The following is a 21,671-nucleotide window of genomic DNA, read 5'->3' as shown; positions in this document are numbered from 1 at the left end:
TGGGAAATTATGTATGTTAGTGAGTCACGAGAACACGAGCAGATGAACTTCATCCCCTCACTACGACGATCATAAGGCTGACTGCACTAGGGCTGTTGAGCCCCTTAGCTGCTAACTAGTCAGCTGCGGCACCCGTCCCAGTCAGATGACGATTGTCACTCACTCACTGCTACACATTTATCCCAACGGCCTCCCCCATCAGCCGAAAGCATGGATTGACCAAGAGGATCGCGCTTAGAGTGATACTCCAGCCATGGCGACAACACCCAGTGACGCTAGTAGCGGGCTCTTGTCTCAAGTCGGGACGGAAGTGGAGTAAGTGCTAAGATCGCTAGGCCCCCGCGACAGCAGGACGCCGTTGTTGACGATGTTTCCAGTATCGTTGCCGTACCAGCTATAGGAGCAGACCCTACCAGGACGTGGTGGGATGAGGCATCCCGAGAGCCATGGGTTACTTCAGAACTGCGACGACATATCCCCAATGCGCGCGTCCTTCTCATAGACCCTGGCCCATTCGACTCCCACGAAAGCCTGGATTCCTTAGCAGAGCATTTGCTGCACCAGATCCATCAAGAGAGGCAGTTGACAGTATGTAGTCCTACCTGATCGAGATGGATTACGAACTAACCGGTCAACAGAGTAGTAGACGGCCCATCTTTTTTATTTGTCACAGTACTGGCGGTCTTGTCGCAAAAGCAGCCCTTGTCCTTGCGGGACACTCAGAGTCCAATCTAGAATCGATCCTGACAAGCTGTTATGGCATCGCCTTCCTGGCAACACCCCATCAAGGGTCAAGCTACCTGTCGGCTCAGGAATATGCGAAGAGCATCCGTCGCTTGATGCACCCGAAATACCACATCCCGCATCGATTACGAGAACTGTTCAGACCGCGTCATCCAATCCTGCTTCATCTTTCCCATCAGTTCAAGGCTATATCAGAAGATATGAAACTATGGACGTTCTTAGAGACGGTCGACTCCACCTTGACGGTGACGGATTCGGTCACCAACACCACCGTCGAAATGCACGTCCCCATCACGTCCATTCGATCGGGGCTCCTAGACCTCGAGCACGAGAAGGAGGTCCCATTAGCCACCGACCACGTCGGTACAGCAACGTTCAAAGGCCAGGAACAGACAACAAGATTGAGTTTCATCAAAGAGCTCCAATCCTCAGTTGCGATGGCCGTGCAGCTCTCAACCATAACGGCCTCACCGTTGCATGTTGGTCGCGAGACGATGGTTCAGGTCAATGGGTTCTTTGAAGACACAGCCCGAGGCGTCAGTGATGAGACCCCGCTGAAGCTCTGGTCAACAAAGACGCCGTTGCGAGAGTATCTGAAACACGGGCCTTCGTTGTGTCTTAGCGAGCGGTTGAAACGAACAGGAGCGATTCCCCCAGGGTCTCTGGACGAATCATCTGTGAGTAGTTTCAGTAGCCCGCGGTCTTCAGCTGCGAACGAAGAATTGCCGTTCGAGCTGGAGAATCAATTTCCCCGACGAGAAATTGAACACCGGAAATCAGACTCTGCAGCTACTAGGCCAGCGCTGAAACACAGTCGAAGTTTCATGGCCCCGACATCCCCGCCATCGCCCCGGATACATGTCACAGAGCCAGCCGCCGAAGGCTATTTTGAGATACCAAATGACGAGGATCAAACGTCCGTCCCAAGTCCAAGAGCATCTAACGAAGACCATGGCAGTCTACCCGAAGATGGCGAAGACAGACCAAGGAACGATTCCGTGGGCGCTGATGCTTTGACCCAGACTAATGCGTTGTAAGTTCAGACAACAATGAAAGTTTCCAGAGTGAGAGCATTAACGAGATATTGTAGTAGGGGAAGCGTATCGCCGAAATACAAAAACCTCCTTCCGGTCCCCAGCTCGATAAGAGAGCGGCTGACTGAATTCCGCAACGAAGCCCCTCGCAAAGCTCCGCGGTTCGATCGACCGGAGCCAGGTAGTGAGAAACTCCTCTGGGTCCATGTTCCTTACACGCACACGGGATGGGTCCCTGAAGTCTTGGCCAAGTGCTGCGAGGATCAAGAGAGGTCCGAATTGTGAGTGACATGCAGGGTCTGTTATATGCACAGCTAACGAAGTTTCTCCTGCGTTAGCTTTAGGAAATTCATGAGCGAAGATAGCTGGTCCTCAAATTTGATTCGAGCGCGCCATTTAGAGCCTCATGCTCGCTATGTCCGTTCGACCTGCATACATTCGCGAATGGACAATCCTTCCCCAAACACCCCAGTAGAGGGCCCTAAGGACCCGCGGTTGGCCATTTATGTGAGTAGTCTCGGTATCCCATGTCGAATATATACTTACGCTTCACAACCACAAACAGATACCATATGTGAGTAGCGATAATGGAATGATAATGCGTCAAAAGCTTACATGAACCAGCTCCATTGGGACACTTACTGGAATCTTCTCCAACGACGAAAAGTCGTCGAAGAGCGACTAAGACAAGGACGATCCCGCCCTGCACCAGACCACGTCGCTGAATCGACCCTGGAATCGAAATTGATCTGGAAGTTCTTGGGCTCCGAGCCGCCAATCCATATCAGAAGGACGCTAGATCAGTATGGGTACCCGAATCTACGATCAACCGTGGCAAGAGACGACGACCAAATGCTCTGGAAGCGAACAAAGAAGACTATCAATCTAAGCGACGAGCTTCGGAACTCCATTCTGGACAAGGACCCATCTGAGTCATCCAACATCTTCATAGACGGAAAGGTGCTTATGGTGGATCAACTCTGGCTCTGGATCGTGGACCAGAAAACCGTTGTCACCTTCTTCCCTAGACAGGAGGCCACAACCGCCGAGGGAAAGCTCTACGAGCAAGCAAACCTGTATAACAGCATCTACAATGAGTTGAATGGCGATCTTGCAAGACGTTTTGAGACTGCAGGGGATCTTGCTGCGCTGATCGTCCTGCACGCCGTTACTATCCTTCTCGACAGAACGCTGCACCACGACCTGCAAGTCCTTCGCATATTCGAGGAATCCATAAGCATACTGGTGGGATTGTGTGTTTTCTTACACACCAAACAACTCACTGACATCTATAGACCGAATCGATGACCAAGTCGTTCAAACGCTTCCGGAATCGCGGGTTCATCACCAGACCCGACGATTACAACAAGACACTCGATGGGAAGACAATGACCGCAGCCGAGAAGGATGAAAGAGACCACCGGGTAGCGAGCCAGAATCGCGAGGATCTATCTGCACTGCTCGAACTCCGTGATATTGTGGACGAACTTGGGACGATCATGAAGCTGTTGGAAGAGCAGACCGCAACTGTCAAGATCATGGCGGAATACTTCGAGGACAAAGGCTATGGAAGGTCGTTTATCGAGTCAGCACTCAGCCGTCTAGATCAATACCGCACACAGGTGTCGGACATGAAAGAAAACGCATATGCTGCGCAGAGAGCGGTAAGCATTGTCGTGTTGTGACCATGGCTTCAACTAATTACACTCAAAGGTGGAAACACTGCTCGATCTCAAGCAAAAACAAGCAAATGTCGACGAGTCGCGTTTGGCTCGCTGGGAGGCAGAAGTAACCCAGAATCAATCGCAGTCTGTGATGGTCTTCACTATCTTCACTGTGATGTAAGTACCCAGACCATCCACGCATGTGTAATATTTCTCACAAAGGTTTTATAGATTCCTACCACTGTCCTTTTTCACCTCCTTATTCGGCATCAATGTCCGAGAATGGAGCGGCGAACCGACAAATTTGACCATGTCACAAATGCTTTCCATAGCAGGTAAGCGTCCTACCAAAAATATACAATCTGCCATACGCAGGGTCGAGTCTCAATAACACCCCAAAGGTCCCACATCAGTCGTAGTCATTGTCTTTGCTCTCCTGATGGCCTTTAGCGACAGGCTCCGCGAGGCTGTCGTCGAGTCGAACAGGATTCTGGCCGGTATCATGGCTGATGTTCTCTTCTATCCGCTCAAACGAATGTTCCATCGAGAGAAGAAGACCAAAAAGGCCCCATCCGTGTCGACACAAAGCACCCACAGGAGGGACCGGTTCAGCAGATACCGACGGTATCAGAAGCAGCTGGAGAACGACATCTGGAAAAGACACGAAGACCGTGTCATTTCGCCTCTTCCCCCCGTCCCAGTGTCGGAGATTGAAGATGCGTACACCGAGAAAGTGAGATAGTGTGGAGTGTGGAGAGGAGTGATGGAAGGGCATTTACTCTGGACATACTTCATTCAATGCATTAGTTAGATAGGAAGCTACTGAGCTACGATCAACTACGATTCATAGACACCTTGAACATTAATATGATCTCAATTCCGCGACTACAGCATCAGTCGTAGAGTTGTAAAGTACATGATATGATACACAGGACTCCCTGAGACTTTTTATGCCCAAAATAGTGGAGTGGAGATGAAGCAGAACCCAATCAACAAGTAGCGGGAGAGATGAAGAGGGTAGGGTACGGATATGAGGAATTGGGTGTAAGAAAAGACATGTAACACATTACAGAAACAAAGGAGATGATTAAAATCACAGAAATTTATCGAAAAAAATATGCCGATATGATGCAAAGACACGCTCGAAGAGAAACCTTTAGAAACAAGGAAGATGGGCTAGGCTAGCGTAGGTGCGAGGCAGTTTAGAACATACCACCGCCCATGCCGCCCATACCGCCCATGCCACCCATGCCGCCAGCAGGAGCGGCAGGGCCCTTCTCCTCAGGGGCCTCGACAATGGCAACCTCGGTGGTACCGAGGAGGGAGGCAACGCCGCTGGCGTCAACCAGGGCGGTGCGGACAACCTTGAGGGGATCGACAATACCGGTGGCGATCATGTCGACGTACTCGCTCTTGGAGCTGTCGTAGCCACGGTTGAAGTCCTTGGAGAACTCGTCGGTCAGCTTGCCAACGATGACGCTGCCCTCGAGACCGGCGTTCTCGACAATGGTACGAGCAGGGCGGGTGATGGCGTTCTTAATGATGCTGACACCGAGCTGCTGGTCGAAGTTGGCGGACTTGACGTCGCTCAGGCCGTTGGCGGAGGCCTTGAGGAGGGCGGTACCACCACCAGGGAGGATACCCTCCTCGACGGCAGCACGGGTGGCGTTCAGGGCGTCAACAACGCGGTCCTTCTTCTCACCGACCTCAACCTCGGAGGCGCCACCGACCTTGATGACGGCAACACCACCGGAAAGCTTGGCCAGACGCTCCTGGAGCTTCTCCTTCTCGTACTCGGAGGTGGTGGGGTCGGCCATGACACCACGGATCTGCTCGCAGCGCTGAGCGATGGAGTCCTTGCTGCCCTCACCGTTGAGGATGATGGTGTCCTCCTTGGTGATGGTGATGGCACCGGTGGAACCGAGCATGTCGGGGGTCAGCTTCTCGAGCTTGATGTCAAGCTCGTCGGTGAAGACGGTACCGTTGGTCAGGACAGCCAGGTCACCAAGGATGCTCTTGCGGTTGTCACCGAAGCCAGGGGCCTTGACGGCGGCGACCTGGAGCTGACCACGGAGCTTGTTCAGGATACAGACAGCAAGGGCCTCACCCTCAATGTCCTCAGCGATGATCACGAGAGGGCGACGGAGAGTGGTGGAGGCCTCGAGGGCGGGGATGATGTCCTGGACGGCGGAGATCTTCTTCTCAGAGAGGAGGATCAGGGGCTTCTCGAACTCGACCTTCTGGGCCTTGGGGTCGGTGATGAAGTAAGGAGAGGTGTATCCACGGTCGAAACGCATACCCTCAGTGACCTCGAGCTCATCCTCGAGGGTCTTGCCCTCCTTCACGGTGATGACACCCTCCTTGCCGACTCTCTCCATGGCAGTGGAGATGAGCTTACCGACGTGAGTGTCACCGTTGGCGGAGATAGTAGCGACCTGGGCGATCTCCTCACCGGTGGTGATGTCGCGCTTGTTCTGCTGGAGGTAGTCGACAACGGCATCGACAGCGGCCTGGATACCGCGACGGAGGTCCATGGGGTTGCAGCCGGCAGCAACGTTCTTCACGGTCTCGGAGAAGATAGCACGAGCGAGAACGGTAGCAGTGGTGGTACCGTCACCGGCGAGTTCGTTGGTCTTGGAAGCGACATCCTGGAGGAGGCGAGCACCGAGGTTCTCGAACTTGTCCTGAAGCTGGATAGCCTTGGCCACGGTCACACCGTCTGTGGAGGTCAGTATCATGGGGTGTTTAATGACAGTCTATGCCAATATTGATGCAAAAAGGGGGACGTACCCTTGGTGATCTTGGGAGAGCCATAAGGAGACTCGATGAGGACGTTACGACCCTTGGGACCAAGCGTCGAAGTCACCGCCTTCGCAAGAGTGTCAACACCCTTGAGGAGCTGGGCACGAGCTTCAACACCGAACTTGAGCTCCTGTAGGGAATTAGCAACAATGTGAAAGATGGACCCTCGGGAGTCACGGAAGCGCGGAGTGAACTCGGGATTGCCGGTGTTGTCGGCTATACGCGGACAATTCACATACCTTGTGAGCGAAACGCTGCTGCTGGAGGTTGAGACCGGTAGATCTGTAGAAAGGAGCGCGCTTGGAAGCGGCAGAGAGGACCGAAGTCCGAGAAGAGAGAGCACGCTGCATGTTGAACAAGGGAGGATGAAGGATTCTAGGAGACTAAGAAGGCGTACGGCTGATGAGAAGGACAATGGTTCGATCCCGAACACAACTTCCAGAGCACGAACGGGTGAAGAGGAAGAGAAAGATGGTAGGAGAGGGGGGTGAAGAGGGAAGAAGAGATGGAGAGAGAGAGGGAGATGAAGCCAAAGTCTCGAAAATTTTCCAGGCGTTTCTGGATTCCCCAGATTGTCTTGGCGGCAGAAGCTCCTAGAAGGTCACGTGGAGGCCCCTTCCCGAGGGAATTTCTCGGGTGGTCGGAACGACTACTCCAACCCACCCGGCAGCTACATCAGGTACTCTTTATGGGGATTCTTCTTCTTCGGCTTGTTGTACTTGAACGAGTCTGGCATTTGTAATCATCTATAAAACAATAGCATCACCCGAGCAAGCACCATAAGCATTGACTTCATCCGTTCTCCCGAGATCTATGGGGACTCCGCGCTTCTCCAATGAACATGAAATGAATGCAGAACGAACATTGACGTAGGTAGAAGGCATGTGAGCGACAAGGAAAGCCAGAGACATCGCAGGCGAACACCCAAGGCATGAATTGTCAGTTACCAAAGAGAAACACGCAAACCCGAAGAGCTGTCATCTGATAACAATGGTAAGATGTAGCGATAGATGCCGGTTTATCGACGCGCTCGGGACATAGTTTCAGTGCCATCCTTGCGCCCATAGGCACTAAAAATGATACTGGTATTGATCGTCGAAAAATTCCTCAGTATTATAACCGATCATATCGGAAGGATCGTGATGAGTAGAGGTGGTTTGGTGCCATTCCCACGGTGCGACAGTGCTAGGAAGGCCGTTAACTTCATCGTAAGCACCAAAGTTATGGAGAGTGGCGGGCGCGTAAGCTGTCTCATATGAGACTGCCTCGGTTGGCCGAGATGCTGCCACATAATGTTGGTTCACAGCATGGTGATTCGCAAACGCAGGCCGGTTTTGGAGAGGGCTGAGAGAATGCTGATAAAGGTCAGAGTCAAGCGTTTGGTCCATATACAAGTTGGCCGGAGTCTGTCGCAAGTCCTGAACACCTGGAGAGCCATGGTTGTTTCTGGCCCTGTACTTCAGAACGACTATCTTGCTCTCAGGGACAGGAGGAGATTCGACGGCCTGCCTGTCGTTGGGGAAGTCCAGGAAGGGAGCACCAGGTACCAAATACTCTCCTGAATCCTCTCCATCGCTCTCTGTTTCATCTTCAGTCTCTGGTTCTGCTTTAATTGGGACATCCTTCAATGGCTGAACGTTGGCCCTCTGCTTCCGCTTCCTGCGTGCTTTCGCGTCACTCTTGACCCCGTAATCTTCGTCGGATGAATGGTCAATCACGGGAATGATGTCTGGATTCTCTTCGTCAGGCTCCAACGGCGGCGTTTTATGGCGCTTGCGTTTAGTCTCAGATGGTCTGGCTGAGGACGACCCAACACCGCCGCGCCGGAGAGGAGGAGGTACAGCTTTATCAGATTGAACCCGACGACTGCGAAGTTTGGCGAGATGTTGCACGATAGCCCCCTCGGTCACATTATGTCCCATAGTCTTCGCCACCTCGGCCCACGGGATCTTGACGGAGTTTTTGTTGCATACTGATTGGATGGTCAACAGAAGGAGCTCATCGAGATTGTCTAGGATGATTAGCATGTTAGCGAGATGTGCGTGTAGCGTGGAACGAGAAGAGAACGACATACCGTCCCAGCGAACCAATGTGCGCTTCTTAGGTCGATTGAGGGGCTTCTTCGGAGAGCTCATAGTGACTGACAGGTAAGTGAGATGGGAGTGAATTCAGATATATTTTTCTATTATACGTACAGCGATTCTCTTCGTAAGGACCCGCTGGTGGTCGATGGTATTGGTTCTGCAGAGGAGACAGGAAATGAGCGAAAGTTGGAATGTTGGTATAATCTGATATGATAAATATGGTGAGTAGGGGAGGAATTGACCGCCGCGAAGAGACCGCGTTTTGGAGAGGTCTTGTGTACGTGTTGATGGCCGTGTCTCTGACAGTTTACCAGACCGTCTTACTGCTAAAAGTTTTCTACATAGCTTCCCGATCAATGGATGAGAAGCGGTGTTTTACAATTCCCTTGTAGGAATATCCATCCTATACCCAGAGTGTATGGATCCCACGCAGCACGCTCGAGCGATGATCAAATTGATGTTTTATACTCCGCAGTAGAAAATATTTCCTCATTGGGCATAGTTGATACTCTATATCACGTGATAACCCGATATGTGGTCACATGACGAGACTTCCCGATGCTCCGAGAGTCGACATTGCACAGCGTCGTTCGTGGATTCTCCTTGCTCTTATTGAATTCCTCTCCCATCCATACTCACTCCTCCACCCGACAAAATGGCATTCGCCTGGAAAGCCGCTGGTCTGACGTATGACCTCACCCTTTTGCAGTTTTTCGTCGCCTTGGACCCTTCAACTGACTCGTCTCCTTTCCAGCTACAACCGTTACCTGGCCGTCGCTGCTCGCGCGGTCCGCCGCTCCCTCAAGGAAGGCCCCCGTGTCGCTGCTGAGCGCCGTGGCCAGATGGATTTGCGTTTCGCTAAGTGGCAGGTCAGTGGTTACTCGACTCTATGCCAGTCGTTCAAGGAGGACAATAGCTAACGGGACAATTCATGCAGAACGGCAAGCAGGGTGAACCCCAGTCTCTCGCCAAGGCCAACGCCGAGGCCATCTCCGCTCAGGCCGAGTCGAAGTAAAAGATTCCTCGAAGACGTCGATACCACGATCGAAAGGTGATGCGCCGGGAGGAGATGGACGGTTCAAGTGGAAGGGGAACGAACACTGGATCTCTGTAACATACGGACCGCTTGATCGAGTATAAATAGAAAGAAAGGGCTGTCTCCTTCCTTGTCGTGAAGTGTCGCAGTAGTCTCCCCCTTACGCGGGCAAATGTAGTTGTGTCTTTCTGGTTCTGCGTGGTAGAATCCATCCTGTGCTCTACTGCGGGCATATGCGCTTCCGCAGGGTTTGTCCTGTCCGCCGCCCGAGTGGACTCCCCGCTCCCCCTCGTCCGCTCTTCTCACACTCTCTATGACAGCCCCGTTCCCATTCTCTCGTCGCGAACTTTTAATTCTAGGGTCCGTTTTAGAAAATCTGACAGCTGGCTGCAGATGATTCTATATCCCCATGCTGCCAACGAACGAGGTCCAGCCCCCCACAATGCGAGTGGTCTCGCAGGCTGTCGTCCCGCGCGACATCACCGATGAGTTCAGAGAAGCTGCCTCCAGTGAGAAAACCTCTATCATGAATACACCTCTACAGTGGCTTATTCGCTTGTTTTTCTCTTGCGCATGTGCATATGGACTAATGTATCTTCACTCCCTTTCTAGAATTGCGTACCGGTCAGCTCGTCAAAGATGAGTATTTCACACTATTCGAGGCCGTTGGCGCTCTCGAGGTGGGTTCCCCTCGGCTTTAAATTCTCCATGCGAATACACAACCGGTCGTTGAAAACTGATCGGCGATGAGGACTACAGATCATGGACTCCAAAATGGACAGCGGTTATCTTGGCCCTGGAGAGAACAACGCCCACGCCTTGGAGGACGACTACAATACCATGCGGGAGCTGGCTCCGGAAGAGGTAATAGGAGTCATGGACGAACTTTTATGCCATGAGGTGAGCGGCCTGGACACCAGACTACTCGGCTATATCGCTGACGGAGATTGCGCGCTGGTAGATGGCATGGCATATGGGCCACCCGCTCTCCCAAACCCTCTTTACGTCCCTATACCTCGATAAATTGTTATGGCCCGTCCCAAAAACTATCGAAGAAGCCCATTTCGGTCGCCCGCATCTCCCTGTCAATGAAGACACTCCTGAGCTGGTCCATCTCGTTTTGCGCGCATATTGCCTCGCGCTAGTGAAGTGTTGCGACTTCGTTCACGCGCGAGTATCGACAGAATACTACTATGAGGTGAGGGAAACGCCAACCTCGGGTCCTTCGTATAAAACTGACAGGCTCTAGGAGGAGGACTTTGTCACTCAGCTATATCATCGCTCTTTGCTATCGCAGTTCGACACCCAGTATTTCACCAAACTTGTAGATCGGGCACTATCCTGGATTGATGACCCGGAAAACAAGATGGATGAAAAGGTTAGGGCAGCTATCAGATGTCGGCTGATATTTCGACGCGACTTTCTTCTTGGGCTGGAGCAAGACATCGATATCATAGAGAGTCGAGACACCTCTCACTTTACTTCCTGCGCATCTCAACTGGCCTCGCTATCACAATCTGTCTCATTGGGGAAGCCTGTCCCCGAGTCATTCAGTTGGAAAATCCAGCGGAAGCTAGCAAGCACAGTGCCTCCTCGACCGATGGTCAAAATAAGCCCCGAGGAAGCGCTCGCACATCTGACACGATTGTGTCGGGATGCTGTGGACATACTGGAGATTCTTGAGTATCAAGGACCCTATAACTTGAAGGTAAGATGTTTCCCGCAACCGCTCCAATCATGATGGCGTGTTCTGAATCTACAGGTTGCGATTTGGACCCTCCTTTCCCGTAAACCACAGCCATCTGTTTACATCCGGTCACTGGTGCAAACCATCATCGTGAATAACATGACTGTCCTGGGGACCGTACCTGTCAAGCAGTTCCTCTATGATGAGCTTGCGGAGCTTGTTCTTCCGTCGAGCTCCCTCCTTCAGGCGAACACTGACGAAACTGAGATGCCCTCCGACCCTCGCTTTCAGATTGCGAGACACATGGATGCATTCGTCAAACGATTTGCGCAAGTAAGCAACGTTCTTTCTACTTTTACATTATCACAGATCTATGCTCATTATATGTAGCCATTTGTGGACACATTCCGAAGTTCTTGTCTGAATCGCTGCCGTATTCGCCGGACTGTCTGCCATACTATCGTGGATTGGGACAACTTACAAATGGAGGTACGTATGTGTGAACTGATGGTATTGATGGCTGTCTGACCCGCATCACAGGCCGAAGATTTGGACGAACAGCTTCGGACCTTAAATAACGAACCACCCTTGGTGCTCCAGAATGGTGACACCACCTATTCGTACCCCCTCAGTAGCTGGACCTATCACCAGAAACTGAACCAGTTCCGACTTATCATTCAGCTCGGATTTGAACTGTCGATATACTCTCCCGAGGAACTGCCGGGGATGTACTGGTATCTGTCCCATATCTGTTCGACACATCTGGGACACATTGATCGCATCCGCACATTCACCGTCTCCATGGCAAAGCGGAACCTCACGTCCTTGGCTGGAAAGAAGCGCGAAGCGGTCGAGCGTCATGTTGCGTTTCAGAAGTCCCTTCGGCTCCTTGAGCGACTCACTACTCAAATTGTTGCCGTCGACGCGTTTGCGATCGCTTTGCATGCCTTGTATGTGCTTCTTGCGCGACACAATGTCTTACCCGTGTCCTCGTCAGGCGAAGCATATTCGAGTGAACGTTTGCGGTATGAACTGCGGATGAAACCGTTCATCCCCATCACTCTACCCGAGCTTGTTCCATACGAAGAATACCGACGCGAGGCTATGCTAGAGGGTGACAGCGATGAGATTGTGCTGGAACGTGCGGCAAAGGCCGTTTCAGAAGCACGCAAAGCGTGGGAGGCGACTCTTAGCAATGGAGCATTTGTTAAGGAATCCGAGAACCCAATTACTCGAGCGCCCGCGCTTGAGGAAGACTGGAACCGAGGCGTCAAGGATACAATGCGGGCTTGCATCGGCGCTAGCATTGCTGTTGAGACCGTGAAGAAGGCTTTGGGTGCGCAGAAGGGGTCGAAAGATGCAAAGGAAACCAACCTCGCCGACTGTGACCTCAACGGACAAGCATTGAAGCTGAAAGTGACTATTCCCGAACCAGGGTCCAACTCTCGGTGGCACGATTGGTGGGCGGTACCCCAAGTTTCGCCGGCGCCGACGGATCCAAAATCATGAACAGTGTTGTTATATTGCCTCAAGCAGCCGGTCGAGGGACCTGAACCAGGGCGCAATTCGGGCATAACTGGGGTGAATTGAAGAACCCGGTTTCTATCGGTATAATGCGCGGAGGCCTCTCTAGCCATAATGTGAGGTACGAGATCTCACCAGGTGCATTGATCTGAACGTGCACATACTCAGAAGAACCGTGAAGGCATATGAACAAGCTGATGAAGGTATATTGAGCTACGACCTTCACGACTACATCAAGCGATAGCTACCTAAGCCATGTGCATCTCTGCACGAGGCAGACTGGCTTGACAGATCTCATACATAACGAAGCCACATAACTCGCTAGAAAGAATAATGCGGGCTGTCCAATAGAATAGGCTAGTAGATTAATTCTTTTCTTCCTTTCCTTTTTCTTTACCTGTGCGATAGACTATCTACTCCATCGGTTACTGTGGATGATACTATGGAGGCTAGACCACGTGACCAACTCATTTTCCAGCAACCAAGCTTCAGCTGCTTCAACTCGATTTGAGCATTTGTTCGATCAGACATCTCCTCTACGCACACCCCCCATTCATCAAAAATTCACCATCTTTTCGCTTCCCCTCTAGCGTCCAGGGATCCACTGGCGTTGGAGGCTCCGCTCGCTACCGAGAGATCTGTTCATGCATGCTGCGGTTCAGTCAGGACCGGAAACCTTCCGAATCCGTCCACCCACGGCCATTGGCAAAGGTCAACAGCCTGAGCTCCATCGATGACTTCATCATCGCCATCCCAAGCGAGCACTTTCACACGCGCGTCTCGAACAAGGAGGATATGCGACGGGTCCTTCAGTTGATACTCCGATAACTCAGCTGTCGAATCCGTGGATCTGCACCACGCCATCTCGGGGGTCGTTGATCCAGCCCCGTTCCCACTAACGACCTTTTCGGTGTTGGGGATGATTCTATCCCCCAATAATATGACGCTGCAACTCCAGTAATAATAATACCCAATCGACTGGTCTATTATTCGGCTGCTTGTTCTACCTACCACTTTCTTCTCTTCCCCGGGGTAACGATCGGCCTTCTTGACCCTTCACCCTTCAGCCTTCGATCCCAAGAATAATAGCCTATTATTATTATTATTATTAGGTATCTGCCATGCAGCCACCAACCCCGGCCCTTGATCCGTGCAAAAAGTCCCGTTTTCACTGACTAGCCATGTCCCAAGGTTGTCTAGGCCCTTCCCCGTATCGTTACGTCCCGGTCGCCGGTCCAAAGCCTCCCTCTGCCGCGCCTTCGCATGGTCGGCTAGGCGGTCGCCTTCTGAGTCTCCTCTTTTCCATCTCCATTATCCCTCACTATTGCCCGTGGCCTCCCGATTTTGATGATAGCTGCGCGTGGCCTTGTCGTCGTACAGACAATACCCACCCCTCGGGGCTTTTCCTCACCTGTCGCGCTCATCGCCCCTGTTGCACCGTTCCCTCAATAGCGGGGGTGATAAAAGGGTGCTGAACAGCCCAACAAGACCGGCCATGCCTACATATCCTATCCGGCGCAGACCTCGCGAGTGCAAAACATGTCTCCCATGTCGTGCCAGTAAGGTTCGCTGCGACCGCAACGTCCCGTGCGGCAACTGTGTTAAGCGCAACTTTACCTGTTCCTACGGTCGTCCACCCCCGTCGCAACCGAAACCGCCTGTGTTCTCGGAGCTCTATCGACCCCCTTCTACAACTGTTACGCCACAGAACCAGTCCTCCTCGTACATAACATCGACACGAGAGGCGTCCTACAATGCGGATCGAAGTCCGGAGGATTTGTCGGAGACCGTGTCGCTCTCGCAAGATGAGTGGGATGAGCTTAATTCCCAAGATGCAGGCGATGGAGCAAATCCTGTCAAGTCTGGACTCCCTGTTTCAGAATCGTTCTGGGCGAAAACCCTCGGGAGCTGAGCGGGAAACATCAGTGCCCGAAGAGGAGGACCCGTCGCCATCGTCGCGGGGTGTTTATGAGGTGGATGCTTTGAAAACGAGCAAAATACACATCGGTTCAAGATCGGCGTTAGTTGATATCATGGACAAATCGAAAGGAGCGGTGGAGACTGCGGAGGCGCTGCCAAAGGATGATCTCTTAACTGAGTTGGCGTTGGGGAATCAGTCCGCAGCCTATCCGTTTGTTGATTTATGGTCGTCCGACCCATACACTTTCAACATTGCTGGCGTATGTGGCGTCCTTCCCGACGACGAGCAATGTCTCAAGTAAGTTGGATAGACGTTCTGATCCCCATGCGAGCCTGTGACTGACCGTGGCCTGCAGACTTTTGGCATGTTACAAAGAGGTTGGCGCTGTACTGTATCCTGTGCTTCCCGATCTGGATAAATTAGAACGAGACACGAATCGTCTGCTGCAAGGCCGTCTTGCCGCGGGCGGTGTCTATCGACCGGATGCGAATGGTCTTATGAAACCCTTCGGGATGGGCCTTCCTTTCCTGAGTCTGTTGTTCGCTGTCCTAGCATCCGGATGCCAGTTATCCGACCGGCCGGAAAGCGAACGGGAGCTGACTTCCTGGGTATATGGTTTGTGGTCCTTCATGCGGTGCTTGAAAAGCCTCTGGGCTCACTTGCGGTCTAGTCTCGTGCTCATACCAGTGTCTGCGGATGCTGAATTACGTATCCCAACCAACGATGGAGATCATCCAAGTCCTATTGATAATCAGCAATGTTTTGTCGTATAATATGAACGCTGGTGCATCATATACACTATTGGGTGAGCCGCCCCACAAGCAACAGATCAGGGCATTGCTAACGGGGGACGCGTTGAAGGCATGACGGAACGAATGTGCATGGTGCTCGGTCTTCATGTAGAGACACCTGGCTTCCCGCGACCCGTCCAGGCAGCTCGTCAACGTGTATGGTGGGCTATGGCTTTTCAAAACAGCCACTTCTCCTTGGCTTACGACCGGCCGTCCATCACGATGATCAACCAACCGGAAATCCCGTACGACCCCAAATCGATGCCCGGCCATCGCTCATACTTCGAAACGCTTTGTCGCATTATATCCGTAGTGCTTGAAATGCTGCGGGGTTTGCTGATGCACCGTCATTCTCACCTTCGATATCATGAAATCCGCGACTATAAGCAGCGGATTGAGCGAATATTGACGGAGGCGGCGCCGCATCTGCGCTTTAGGGACTGCTGCACTAGCCTGCAAGACCACATCGAAAGGACGGAGCTGCGGCTGCACTCCTCTTACTATATATCAGTAATGTGCCGTGTATCGTTGGATCCCCATGCACCACTTGATCCACACCGGCGGGCCATCGTTCGCGACGATTGTTTGCTCAATCTGATCAACACGATTGAGGCTTTTGTGGAGCTGCATTCCATTAACCCTCATTGTTCACGGAGCTGGATAAGCCTGCAGCGGACGATCGCATCGGCGTTCCTCCTGGTTGCAAACAACCATGACGAGATCCATTCCCAAACGTGGGATCTGATCCAACGGCTAGAGGTGGTGCTTGCTGACCACGTTAATGGTGGCGCAGAGCCCAGTAATAGCCGCACGGATTCGGCAAAGCACTTGACGTCGTCACTTCGCGCTCTTCGTGAAGTCAGTGCCGCGTTCCGCTCACGGACAAAGAGATCGTCCGCCCCAGTATCGACCAACATGTCGCAAACCATCTCCCCTCCCACTATGTCCACTTCCCCCGCATCGTTGAATATTCCTTCATCGTCACCGTATGTAGCCGGGCATGGTATGTCTTCCGAAGACGGACGCATCGGAAATATCCTCAACCGAGTCTCGGATGTGATGTTGTTTCCCAGCATGAACACGGGGAATGCGTGAGCCGATGCCGATCGTTCGGACGTTTGTACCTAATCGAGCCCTCAGTGGATTATGAAGTTATGAGCATACTCACCCTGCATATGTTGCCTGTGTCCTCCGTTACCCCTCCTCCGCTTAAGAGGCTCTTCATATGTCGTAGCCCTCCCTGTATGTGTTGTCCGTAGTATGCTGTTGATTCTCCTGGACCTTGGCCGTGGACTTCTTCCTGTCTGCCGAGCGTCTCATGCTGGTCAACGACCCCCTTTTTGCTTGTAGCTGGACCCGGTTAGGCGCCGACGACGATTCGACCCTGGAGTGTTGCGCCTCAGGGGGTGCAGTGAAGAGAGAGCCGGGGAGCGTGGTGGCAGTTGTAATGAGAAAAGATCGGTGGAACTGCCGGGGGTTATGATCTGTACCTGCGGAAGGACTGGGTCACTGATTCAGGACGAACCCCCGTTCTTGCCGATTGTCCTGGTGATACGTGATCGCATTAGGCAAATGCTCTTTTGTGCGCGAGCCGAAGAATTCCCGTTTCGGCCGAACAAGGATGCAAGTTGAACTGCTGCAACAACCAAGGTTCGCCGACAGGAATTTTGGTTCCTGATGATCTCGTTGTGCCTGCCGTTGGATGTTGGATGTGAGTGTCTGCGTCTATTGTCAGTGATCTTCGTCATGCACCGGCATCGAAGCCGGCGACTGGTAAGCGCAGTGATGGGGATGTATCACTCCTCTCCCCCCCGAGTTTCTCATCTCTCACCGTGCTGATCATGAATTTGTTTTAGGCCCTAGCATGATGCGAATTTCCGACTGTGCCGAAGTCCACCGCCGTCCGTCCTACCCGGGAGACCCCGCTGGGGGATAAAGACTCTGGAGGATGGAGCCATTCTAGAAGAACGACGCTCGACTGCAACGCAGCTGCAATACGCGGGGCAGGTTTCATCGTTGGCCGGATCTTGTGGACGCACCATGATGCGACGTTTCGGCTCCGAGACTGAAATGACCGATGCATGAGATGATGAGACACGGCCGTCGGCGGAGCTAAAACTAGATTGCGGACCGTTTGTGGGGGCTTCCATCTCGGATCCGAGATCGAGGGATGTATGAGACCGACAGGATGTCCTATTCTGGAACCCGATATGCGGCCACGCGCTTCCTACCTTGGCGGCTCATGCCCCAAGGGGCGGTCTGGTATCTTGTGGCTTGGCTGGATCCTGTTTACGGCATTTCCTGCTGGGCTGGTCATTCAATTCTGACTAGCTCACTGCAGCTCGTCCCACGATAAGCGCCGTGGCTCAGGAAGATCATACCACATTGACAGGGGCTCCCGGCCGAGGCTCTGTGGAGTTCAATCTGGGGGGCTGTCCCGAAACCTTCCATTAAAGAAACTATGATGGGTGTGGTACGTCGGACGTGAGAGTCATGGCCCGGCCAGGACCATGACAGGTTCGGGTTTTGAGCTGCTGTAATTCGGGATTTGGCTAAAGTGAAGGGCTCCAGGTCAGATGAGCTTGTTGGTGGCATGATCTATTCATGGACGGTCCATCCTTGTGTCTAGACAGCAGAAGGGTTTCTAGCTGGTCTCTGATACCCCTGAGAAGTGGGAGGTTCTTCCCTGAAGCCTCTAGACACGATCAAATACGGATACTCATTCAAAAGTACCCAACGGTCGTGCAATATATTCTCATCATGACAACCCGTACCTGTTCTACACGGAGATGTCAACCACCATGACGAGATAGTCCCGAATAAAGTAGACGCCCATCCATGGAACGGTTGTTGGAAGTCCGATGGTCTGGTAGGTTTGCGGGAATTGAGATGTCTTGAGCTGACATCAGCGAATAGCTAACTACCATGGACTACAATGACTAGGTAATACGGAAGTCACTCCAACATCATGCCATCATGCCATCAGCTCATGAATCGTAGTTACTAACGCACTCTAATCCCGCTCGCTTCGCCCGTCGCAAACCCCGACCTCCTAAGCCCAACACCTTCGGAGATATGATCTGAACTCCGAGACGATGGTCAAATCTTTCAATCACCGGATCCGACTGAGTCTGTTCAGAGTGCTTCCCCCTCGGGAAAAGCTCGCGCACCGTGTCTCGCGTCAGGCTCTGTCTGTTACGGCCGACGCTGAAGACTGACAAGTTCGTTAACCTCATGGAACAGATTGCCATTGTTGCAGTCGTCCAGATCTTGAGCTCAATGTGCTTGAAACATCAATAGTCTTTTATGGCTGGCTATGATTTCATTTGACTCACGGTTGAAATGTTTCAAGAAGAGCTGTTGCCCGATACTCTTACAGTATAGATGATAGTTTCCATGAGTATATGTCCATGAATACCAAGGTCTAATGCAAAGTGCAGCACGAGTGAAGTCCAGCACGTTCGACCCCTTTCAGATGGGGTTTAGTCCTTGATTGCTTATCACTGTTTGCACGTTCAAGGACGTATGGCCCAATGCTCATGATACAAGACGCTACATTAGATACCAGGTAGACAATATCTTCATATTCTCTTGCCCTCGGCTTGATGATACACTACACCCAAGCGTAGCACTCGCACGTCACTTTGGTTTAGAAAGCGCAGCCCCGGCCCAGAGTGAACCGGGGTTCAGGCATGATGGGTAACAGTCCATCATGCGTGCGTAGATCTCTTCGGCCGCCTGGGACTCCACCGTTCGGTTGAAATCCTCCACGTACGTCCTGGTCTGGCTGATGGCGTCCGGCCCCAAGGGACTGTTCGGATTGGTGTGTCCGCCAACCACAACCATGGGCTTCAAAGCGGCGAGCTTGTCCAACGCTGTGATCCATGTGAGTCGAGCCTCCAGGGTCCCAGATTCCCCCATATACGGGTGTGTGCTACCGTAGACCGCGACCAGCAGACCGGCCGAAGGAACCCACAAGGCCGTAGTCTCATCACAGTCGGTATGGCCCAGTCTCACGACTATCAACTTTTCCCTCTCCAGGTCGAATTCGTCCTGTGGCAGGGCTTCGGCCGATGCAAACGCATCCGGGATTTCTCCGGGGAAGAGCTTTTCCCACAGACCCTGCAGTCTCTCGGGGCAGTGCCCGTTCTCCATCCTGGAAGCGGCCTCTCCTGTGGCCCGGCCTGTGGCCCGGATTTTGGCTCGAGGAAAGTGTTTTGAGAAGGGTCGAGCTTCCGAAGTGATGGTCGTCGTACGAATGGGTGAAATAGATGCTGACGAGGTTCTTCCCGCTGGCAATCACCCAGTCAGTCAATTATTGGGCGGCCTGAGGTCAACTGGGTATCGACCAGGATGGCATCCCTCTCACTATGCATAAGAGTAGAGCGCATGGGAACCCATCGCAGGTGATCGGAGCCGGATGGGCCGGTGCGAGTCGCCCTGTCTCGCTTACTGAAGAAGACTTGATGTTGCAGGACCATGTTTTCTGGTGGTTTGCTCAATGCAAATGTTGGAGGGAAATAGGCGAGAATGAGTGAAACCAGATACTAGCCTGCGTTTTCTTTTGTGCCAACAACAGCGGAGGTCCTTATAGTGTTACCGTACTCATGTCACTCACAACATCGTTGCCCTAAACCACTCCAGTGCTCTGTACTCCGATGCTTGGACCCCCAAACCCGTAGCATTGTAGTTGGTAAGCTAGGTCGATACGCTGGCACTCGGCCGGGTGTCTTTGATGAGTGATGATTGTTCCGTTCGCTCTCCACCCGGAGGCCGTGCCCTCGCGCTATGTTGACGGCTACCGGGCTTTTGAGGAGTGTGGTCATGGTCCTGTCAGCGCGAAGCAGGCTATGATTCTGTTTTACGGTGAGTTTGGCCCGACTTCTCGTATCAATGTGGTGCATCCTTGAATGCTCTGATGTGAGGGTTAGGGGTCACTGAGTAACTTATCTATCTCAATACGGACCCAGTCCTATTTTGAATGCGAGAAGTGACTGAATATTATTGTTGAATAGTAATCTGACAGTCCAGGAGTACATCTATCAACAGCCAGCCGTCTTAGCGATGATAGCTTACGGAGCGATTAGTCTGGCGGAATCTCAGACCTCGGCTCCCCAGAAGCCTCGGAATGCCAAGATAGTGTCATTTCCTCCGCACAGCTCATATCTAGGGGGAGTCAAGAGCTAACGCAGTCCTACAACTGCCCACACTCTGACTCTCTCGGTGGACATTCCACGTAAGTCTGTAGGAGGCATCAAACTCAAACACCCTCAGAAGAGCCGCGCTAACCATCGAACAGGGAAGCGATAAACACGCCGCAGCCAAGATGCCAGCCATCGCCCCATCCGAGCCCTTGACCTTCGCTCAGGCGATGGAATTGGAACGGGTCCCATCAGAGGACGAAATCTATCTAAGCCGGTATCCCGCACTGTCGTATGACTATGCCCCCGGGAAACCGCTGAGCGTGCAGAGATCGTACGGCGGACATGTTTACGCGCAGGCGATATGGGCTGCGAGCCAGACAATCCGCGACACGGGGCTGCGAGTCCACGAAGCGAACGGATACTGGACGCAGGCCGGCCACGCCAACCGCCCGTTCGTCTTCGAGATCAAGACCCTCTCCCAGACCCGATCGTTCGTCCTGCGACAAGTGACGGCCCGCCAGCCGACCACACCATCGGATGTCTGCCCGTTTCCTCTGTCTGATGCATCTAAGTCGCTGGGTCCGGTGGCCTTCGCCTTGACGTGTTCGTTCAAGGCGCCGGAAGAAGGCCCTGGGTACTGGATCAAGCTCAACCGGGAGAAGTACAGCGATCTGCTCCAGAAAGATCCCACGATGCATCCCGCAAGCGAGTATGTGCGAGGCCCCAACCGAGCAGGGACGATCAAATTGGCGGATTTTCCTGGAATCGAGGTTCGCACGCCCGATTTGACCGCGTATAACGAGAAGAACCGGGGCACGGAGCACCGCAGAATGCATATCTACCGTGGAGTCGCTCCGCTGATCGTGGATCCCAACATGATTGCTGCAGCGCATGCATTTGTGTCGGATCGTGCGGGACTGAGTGTGTTGCTGCATACGTTTGAGGCGAAGACGCTCGGGGTGTCTGGAAGCCTAAACCATAAGATGGTCTTCCACATCGACCCCGAGAAGCTGAAACTGGACGAGAAGGGGTGGTTCATTCAGGAGATGTCCAGTAGCCGCGGCGCAGAGGGGCGCGCGATCATCGAAAGTCGGATTTGGGATCCTTCTGGGGAATTGGTTGCCTCGACTGTTCAGGACGCCATGTTCCGGAGTATCAAGCCCAAGTTGTCATAGAGATAGATAGATAGATCAATGATTGTACATAACGATGAGTTAGTACCTGGGTTTCTCGGGAGCAA

At 52.7% G+C, this 21,671-nt stretch overlaps 7 protein-coding genes across 7 annotated transcripts; 4 read left to right on the top strand and 3 right to left on the bottom strand.

Annotated features, from left to right (window-relative positions):
- Positions 1-253: 253 nt before the first annotated feature.
- ATEG_09851 (uncharacterized protein) lies at positions 254-4,184 on the top strand (the record flags this gene model as incomplete). Its single annotated transcript, XM_001218472.1, has 10 exons — positions 254-315; positions 674-1,777; positions 1,838-2,059; positions 2,123-2,285; positions 2,344-2,352; positions 2,403-3,023; positions 3,074-3,442; positions 3,492-3,619; positions 3,674-3,777; positions 3,844-4,184. 10 exons carry the CDS (start codon positions 254-256, stop codon positions 4,182-4,184), a joined length of 3,123 nt encoding a protein of 1,040 aa, XP_001218473.1.
- Positions 4,185-4,644: 460 nt separating this feature from the next.
- hsp60 (chaperone ATPase HSP60) lies at positions 4,645-6,594 on the bottom strand (the record flags this gene model as incomplete). Its single annotated transcript, XM_001218471.1, has 3 exons — positions 4,645-6,161; positions 6,233-6,374; positions 6,484-6,594. The coding sequence occupies 3 exons, from the start codon at positions 6,592-6,594 to the stop codon at positions 4,645-4,647; spliced, it is 1,770 nt and encodes a 589-aa protein (XP_001218472.1).
- A 720-nt stretch (positions 6,595-7,314) lies between these two features.
- ATEG_09849 (uncharacterized protein) lies at positions 7,315-8,379 on the bottom strand (the record flags this gene model as incomplete). Its single annotated transcript, XM_001218470.1, has 2 exons — positions 7,315-8,255; positions 8,319-8,379. The coding sequence occupies 2 exons, from the start codon at positions 8,377-8,379 to the stop codon at positions 7,315-7,317; spliced, it is 1,002 nt and encodes a 333-aa protein (XP_001218471.1).
- Positions 8,380-10,138: 1,759 nt separating this feature from the next.
- ATEG_09848 (N-alpha-acetyltransferase 35, NatC auxiliary subunit) lies at positions 10,139-12,560 on the top strand (the record flags this gene model as incomplete). The annotated part of the gene is made up of 6 exons (XM_001218469.1): positions 10,139-10,264; positions 10,326-10,562; positions 10,614-11,072; positions 11,127-11,384; positions 11,442-11,540; positions 11,592-12,560. The coding sequence occupies 6 exons, from the start codon at positions 10,139-10,141 to the stop codon at positions 12,558-12,560; spliced, it is 2,148 nt and encodes a 715-aa protein (XP_001218470.1).
- A 1,820-nt stretch (positions 12,561-14,380) lies between these two features.
- Positions 14,381-16,382, top strand: ATEG_09847 (fungal specific transcription factor domain-containing protein; the record flags this gene model as incomplete). The annotated part of the gene is made up of 3 exons (XM_001218468.1): positions 14,381-14,793; positions 14,852-15,111; positions 15,358-16,382. 3 exons carry the CDS (start codon positions 14,381-14,383, stop codon positions 16,380-16,382), a joined length of 1,698 nt encoding a protein of 565 aa, XP_001218469.1.
- A 2,544-nt stretch (positions 16,383-18,926) lies between these two features.
- ATEG_09846 (uncharacterized protein) lies at positions 18,927-19,768 on the bottom strand (the record flags this gene model as incomplete). Its single annotated transcript, XM_001218467.1, has 2 exons — positions 18,927-19,579; positions 19,657-19,768. The coding sequence occupies 2 exons, from the start codon at positions 19,766-19,768 to the stop codon at positions 18,927-18,929; spliced, it is 765 nt and encodes a 254-aa protein (XP_001218468.1).
- A 261-nt stretch (positions 19,769-20,029) lies between these two features.
- ATEG_09845 (acyl-CoA thioesterase) lies at positions 20,030-21,606 on the top strand (the record flags this gene model as incomplete). The annotated part of the gene is made up of 3 exons (XM_001218466.1): positions 20,030-20,153; positions 20,391-20,523; positions 20,562-21,606. 3 exons carry the CDS (start codon positions 20,030-20,032, stop codon positions 21,604-21,606), a joined length of 1,302 nt encoding a protein of 433 aa, XP_001218467.1.
- Between the last annotated feature and the right edge of the window lie 65 nt (positions 21,607-21,671).

Source organism: Aspergillus terreus, genomic scaffold (genome assembly GCF_000149615.1).
Source record: "Aspergillus terreus NIH2624 scaffold_15 genomic scaffold, whole genome shotgun sequence".
Taxonomy (NCBI): domain Eukaryota; kingdom Fungi; phylum Ascomycota; class Eurotiomycetes; order Eurotiales; family Aspergillaceae; genus Aspergillus; species Aspergillus terreus.
The sequence above is the reverse complement of the archived record's forward strand: the minus strand, read 5'-3'. Positions and strand labels throughout refer to the sequence as shown.